The following is a 7146-nucleotide window of genomic DNA, read 5'->3' as shown; positions in this document are numbered from 1 at the left end:
AAGCCCACTCGTGTACATGAACGTGGGAGATGCAGCCCACGAACGAAGAAGAAGAAGAAGAAGAAGAAAATTCTGGAGCTTCACCACTGAACAAATTGTCCGGTGCTTAATTCTGAAGGTGAATACCGGATGTGACGCAAAATCATTTCGAAACTTCACTACTGAACCATTTGTCTGGTGCTTGTTTCTGAAGAATCGTGTCTTTAGGAGCATACCGGATGTGACGCGTTCGTTTTGAAACTTCACAACTGAACGATTCGTCCAATGCTTAATTCTGAAGAATTTTACCTTTAGGTGTATACCGGATGTGACGCGATCGTTTTGAAGTTTCACTACTGAACCATTTTGTCCGATGCTTAATTCTGAAGGACCATGTCTTCAGGAGAATACCGGATGTGACGCAAAATCATTTTGAAGCTTCGTTACTGAATGACTTGTCCCCGAAAACGGAGTATGGCTACTTTCACTGCGGGGCAAAGACGGCCATACACGTAAAAGACACTCATGTACCTACGAATGAACGTGGGAATTGCAGCCCACGAACGAAGAAGGAGAAGTCCTGTGCTTGTCTATTCAGGAGCGTACCGGATGTGACGCAAAATCATTTTGAAGTTTCACTACTGAACGATTTATCTGACGCTTGTTTCTGAAGAACCATGTCTTTATGAGCTTACCGGATGTGACGCAAAATCATTTTGAAGCTTCGCTACTGAACGATTTATCCGACACTTGTTTCCTCCCGAACAGAGCCCAGAACGTCTTCCTGTAGCGAGATCCCATGGAATAGTACACGAAGATGTTCAAGGTAGCGTTGAAGAAGTTGAACATGTCCCCGAGCCACACAGCAGCCAGGTAGAAATTGTGGTACCTCCCCGCAGAGCTCATCTCCTTCACAAACCCCCTACTGACGTGGTTGACGGCGTCGGGAGAGAAGCAGATGATGAAGAGAATGGAGTTGCCCACCAGCATCTTGGTGAGGGCCACCTCCTTGGGGGTGATACTGCCTGCGGAGGAGGTGTCGCTCCTCCATGAAGCCGTCCGCGGAGCTTCACTATGGTCAGGATGGTCATGGTTAACACCACCACCAGCACAGTCCCCGGAAGCCCGACGCCATACGTCACGCTGTCCACGTAATCCACGAGCTTCTTGTGGTCCCGGTAGAACTCTCCTTCCACGAACGTAGTGATCAACATCCCGTTGGTCTGGTCGTAAAGGCAGTCTATACGATACCGGAAGACAACCAGAAAGAAAAGACCCAGCACTGAAACGTAAACCATAGCTATGATGATCGCCATGGTTCTGGTTTTAAGCAAGTGCTGGAATTTCAAAGGGCTGTAAACGCAGAGGCATCTCTCCGTAGCTATAATAGCCACCTGGACTATGGAGACGTACCCGAAAGCGGCGAAACCAATGACGTTGCTGCTCCAGATGAACCTCTCTATGGGTCCGTATTTCTCTTGCGTTGTGAACTGAATGTGGATCTGCTCCGCGTGCACGAACATGAAAGTCAGAAGGGTCATCCCGTCACTGAACGACAAGGAAAAGAGGAGAAGGTTGACCCGGTCGCTGAGGCCTTGCTTGTAGAACACCAACATGTTGATGATGTTGGCAGGGCCGCCGATGAGAAAGAGAACGACGATGAGGTTGTCCTGAACTCTGTGGAACCATGTCTCCGCTTCTCTGCTCAAGATGTTGTCCGGGTTGTCCCAAGGGATGAACTCCATGTCTCCGAACCTGACCTGGATGCATTCATTGCGGAAGGGGAAGAGTGCTGGAGCGACTGTCAGCTCTTGTTCTGATACGTTGTCGAAGTTGTTGATGCTGGAGGAGATTGCATTTGTTCCAGTCACGTTCATCAACAACTGGAGGGATGAGTTCCACATGGCACTAACTCGCTGCCTGGCTCCAGATTCGGTGAGTCCTTCTGCTGGAAAAGAAACATACATCACGTGCTTTAAAATAAACGTCATTATGACAAAGTTACACATAAGTAATGGCCGAGTGGTTAAAGCGTTGGACTTTCAATCTGAGGGTACCGGGATCGATTCATCGTTAATTAACGACGCCTGGTGGGTAAAGGGTGGAGATTTTTTGATTTTTTTAATTTCCGATCTCCCAGGTCAACGTATGTGCAGACCTGCTAGTGCCTGAACCCCCTACTGTGTATATGCACGCAGAAGATCAAATACGCACGTCAAATACCTTTGTCAGCGTTCGGTGCGTTATGGAAACAAGAACATACCCAGCATGAACTCCTCCCGAAAACGGAGCACGGCTGCCTGCGTGGCGGGTATGTGCGCGTGACTGAAACCTGATTGAAGGACACAGGAAACGAATGATGAGCGCTCAATGGCAGCTGTCAGTCGGCTCTACCCACGTAGGCAGCCTGTTATGCAAATGTTTCCGTGTATTTAAAGCGCTTAGAGCTTGGTCTCCGACTGAAGATAGGCGCTATATAAGTAGACATATTTATCCGCCTGTTGCGTTGAATATATGACTCACTAAGAAATGTAGGTATGCAAAACAGATCTACACAAGGACTACAACAATACAACGCAACCCAGTGCAATGCAGAACAATAACTGTTGCTAAGGAGTACTATAATCCAGATCTCTGTTCTTTTTTTTAATTCTTTTTTTAAATGAAAATAACAATAACATAATATCACACACACACTCTCTTCTCTCTCTCTCTCTCTCTCTCTCTCTCTCTCTCTCTCTCTCAACACACACACACACACACACACACACACACACACACACACACACACACACACACACACACACACACACACACATTAGTGCAGTTGTGGCCCAGTGGTTAATGTTCCCATCCAGGAAACGAGAGGATCCCTGGTTCGCGTCTCGAGTCACGCACGAACCGAATCCCCCCGCCTCCTTCACTAGACTGCGTTCGGACAAATCCATATACGCTACAGAAGCCTGACTAGCAGCATAACCCTACCTGCTTGTCAGGCCTTGAGTGCATGCTTATATATTTGTGTAGAGTGGATTTCTTTTCTTCTTCTTTTTTTTTACATCAGTTTGCCAGAGGACAACACTCTCGTTGCCATGGGTTCTTTTTCAGTGCACCAAGTGCAGTGCTGTTTTGGGGAGGACCTCGGTTTATCGTCTCCTCGTTCCGGAAAGACTAGACGCTCAGTTTGATTTTCCAGTTGTACTTGAGGAGGAAAGGGCGAGAGCGGGGGATTCGAACCCACGCCCTTCACGGAATCGCTGTATTGGCAGCTGAGCGTCTTCACTACTTTGCCACCTTCTTCCTTTTTTTGAATAGTTACTGTACAAAACAATGCAATAGAGTATAATGCAATACAATGCAATGCAATGTAATGTAATGCAATCCATTACAATACTACATAGCACAATACAGTACAATGCAGTACAATATATTACATTACAACACCATGCAACGCATTGCAGTCCATTCCAATAGAGTACAAAACAATACAACACATCTACAATGCAACACAAATGCAATGTGATGCAATGCAATGCAATGCAGCACAATACAATGCAATCCTACACAATATAGTGCAACACGATACAATACAATACAATATGACGCAAAACAATACAACACGAAACAATACAACACAACACAATGCAATCCAACACAATATAATGCAACACAATACAATACAACACAACACAACGCAATACAGTGCAATACAACACAATATAATGCAACACAATACAACACTATAATACAACACAGCACTACACAACACAACACAATGCAATGCAATGCAATGCAATACAATACAACACAATACAATACAATGCATTGCACTGCAATGCAATACAACAGCATGCAACGTAATACAACACAACACAATACAACACTATAATACAACACAATACTACACAGCACAACACAGCACAGCACAGCACAACACAACACAACACAACACAACGAAATGCAATGCAATGCAGTGCAATACAACGCATTCCAATTCAATCTAATATAACAAACACAATACAATGCAATACAATGTAGTGTAATGCAATACAACGCAACACAACACAATACAATACCATAAGATGCAATGCAATACGATACGATACAAATCAGTGCAAATGGCGTTGCATTGGATTGTGGTGTATCGCGTTGTGTTGTATTGTTTTGCGTTGTTGCGTAGACAATTATTTGTATTTGTATTTGTATTTCTTTTTATCACAACAGATTTCTCAGTGTGAAATTCGGGCTGCTCTCCCCAGGGAGAGCGCGTCGCTACCCTACAGCGCCACCTTTTTTCTTTTCCTGCGTTCAGTTTTATTTGCTTTTTCCTATCGAAGTGGATTCTACAGAATTTTGCCAGGAACAACCCTTTTGTTGCCGTGGGTTCTTTTACGTGCGCTAAGTGCATGCTGCACACGGGACCTCCGTCTCATCCGAATGACTAGCGTCCAGACCACCACTCAAGGTCTATAGTGGAGGGGGAGAAAATATCCGGGCGGCTGAGCCGTGATTCGAACCCGCGCGCTCAGATTCTCTCGCTTCCTAGGCGGACGCGTTACCTCTAGGCCATCACTCTACACTCCACTATCATTATCTGTAAGTCTTATCCGAAAGATCAGCACTCACTGCAACATGAGAGTCGCATTCCTTTGCAAAACTATACAGATAAAAAAAAAAAGTTTCGATAGGCGAACTAATTCATACATCGGCCTGCATGCACACATGCATAGATACACATCGCGGCTTGGAAAAAGAAAAAAGAAAAAAAGATAGACAGAGAGACAGACAGAGAGAGACAGAGAGACAGAGACACAGAGAGAGAGAGAGAGAGAGGGAGAGAGAGATGTCTAGAAACGTTCTCTAAAGCTAAAAAAAAAAAAAAAAAAAAATCGTTAACCCTAAAAGTCCCGAAAACTCTCACGTTCTTTTTTTTTTCCACGGGAATGATTTTCAAAAAAAAATATTAAATTATGAAATCAGATAAATGACCAATGTTCAAAACTTATCTCTCACCCGACTCCGGAGGGGTCAAAAAAGACCCGTTTTCTAACCAAAGGTATGGGTCTGTGTCGACCCACGAAGCAAAGAAAATGGTACCCATACATAAAAATGATGGAAGGCAACGAGGAGGAGGAGGAATGACAACCACGAATGTAACGTTTGTTCTTTTTTTTAAAAAAAAATATTTTCCTTTCATTTATTTACTTTTTTTATGCAGTGCATATGACTTTATTTGTGTGTTTTTTTTCTGTATAAAAACAATGTGGTGTTGTTTTTCTGCTTTATAGTTTAAATAATGTATAATAAGTAATATTATTGATAATTACAAATACAATTTTTGTATGTCCGCCTGTATGTATGTTATGTAATCTATGTATGCATTCATTGAATGTTAAACTTGAATAAAAATGTTTATTAAAAAAAAAAGAAGAAAAAAAAGGAGTATCCATATCATCATCATTACAGAAAAAGAAAAAAACCGAGATGGTCTTACCATTGAAAACAAAGCATACCGACTGCAGAAAAAGTAAAGGATCACGTCATAAAAGCTTATGTGTTATCATAAAATGATAGATGATATACATCATGCAGGCTGCAAATGATTTATCACCACGTTTGTATACGTGCATAATTCAAGTTTTGGTTCTTCGTCTGAGCTCGTCTTTCATTGTTATGTCTAGATCTAGAGTGATGTGAAATTTTTAACTCTCTCCATACGAACGGCGAAAGAGACGACGTTAACAGCGTTTCACCCCAATTACCATCATCAAAATATTGCAAGTGGAAGGCTCTTATACTGAAGAGGTGAATGTTGACAAAAATACCACAGTTCTGACGACGGAAGCTAAAGGTTGGGTCATTCAGACACCCACTGGACATCCGAGCGGTCTGTGTAGAGGAGAAGAGAGGACTGGCCGTACTGAGTGAGTTAACGTAGTTTAGGATTTGAACTGAATGAGAGAGCGTTAGGCTGGCGGTAAGAATGTGTTCGTTATTATATTTGTTGTGGGAAGGTGGCTTCGTCATTTCTAAACATCCGGAAGATTAAATGAAAAATATGCAAGAAAGATAAATAAAAAAAATTTAAAAAAAGGAAAATGGAACAAGCCCATATATGAAAAAAGCAAAAAAGTAATCGTACCCTATTTGTGAAAGCTACCTGCTATCGTTGAAACATCATTCGAACCGGTAAACGATTTCCATATACGATAACGACATTATCCTATTCAGCAAACGACCCCTAACACGTACCTGATATTCTTTTTGGAACTGTATAATCTGCAGCAGAAAAGGCGGCAAGCAATACAATGGCATCCAGGAGCCATGACCTACGTGTGACCCGGCCCCCTTAGTGTGTAAGGAGTTAAAGGGCCGAAACACTTGACTGAGGGGGGGGTGGGGGGTGGGAGGGGGGGGGAGTGGGGGGGCTTCTTCTCTGAAGACCTTGTACTGTCCTGCTCTCCCTAGAGTTTCTTATCACAGCAGGCAATCATTTAATTTTTACGCAGTCGCTATGAGGAATAGAGATTTCTTTAGCGCTGCTTCAAACGTTGTGTCTGCGGATTATTGGCCGATTTTTTGTTTCTTTTATTTGTTGTTGTTGTTTGGTTTGGTTTTGGGGGTGTTTTTTTACGCATAGATTTGTCTAAAGGTTTGAACAAGCTCCTTTTTTTTTTTTTTTTTTTTTTCTCAGTGGTATATCAGTCCATTTCAAGCTGACAAGTAAATAAAAGCAAAGTAACTAAATATGCCATAATTCACAATGCAAGAACAAAAAGCAAAGCAGCAATAACAACAATATTAACAACAACAACAACAACAAAAACAACAAAGAACACAATAAAATCATAAGAAATTTCTGGCACATACTTTCTAGACAGGACCCCGGGTACTATAAGTTGGAAAACAAGGTGAAGGAAACTGGAGCATGATAAATGAATAAATTAATGAATAAGAACAGAACGACAGAAAAGAAAACAAATAACGAACGAACGAACGAGCAAAAGAAAGAAAGAAAGAAAAAAGAAAGAAAGGAAGGAAGAAAGAAAGAAACAAATTACGAAACAAGAATGGAAGGAAGAAAGAAAATTAACATAGAAGAAAGAAAGAAAGGAAGGAAGGAAGGAAGAAAGAAAGGAAGGAAGAAAGAGACAAAAATGATCATAG

At 42.2% G+C, this 7146-nt stretch overlaps 1 protein-coding gene across 1 annotated transcript in view; it reads right to left on the bottom strand.

The window, feature by feature from the left end:
* Nucleotides 1-341: 341 nt before the first annotated feature.
* LOC143277011 (uncharacterized) overlaps nucleotides 342-7146 on the bottom strand; it is an 8104-nt gene continuing 1299 nt past the window's right edge. The window contains exon 2 of the mRNA XM_076581725.1: nucleotides 342-1927. Coding sequence (XP_076437840.1) covers nucleotides 891-1883 — 993 coding nt within the window. The 5' untranslated portion in view covers nucleotides 1884-1927 and the 3' untranslated portion in view covers nucleotides 342-890. The remainder of the gene's footprint in view (nucleotides 1928-7146) is intronic.

This window comes from Babylonia areolata, chromosome 33 (genome assembly GCF_041734735.1).
Source record: "Babylonia areolata isolate BAREFJ2019XMU chromosome 33, ASM4173473v1, whole genome shotgun sequence".
Lineage (NCBI taxonomy): Eukaryota > Metazoa > Mollusca > Gastropoda > Neogastropoda > Buccinidae > Babylonia > Babylonia areolata.
Note: the sequence above shows the minus strand (reverse complement) of the source record. Positions and strands in the feature narration are given on the sequence as shown.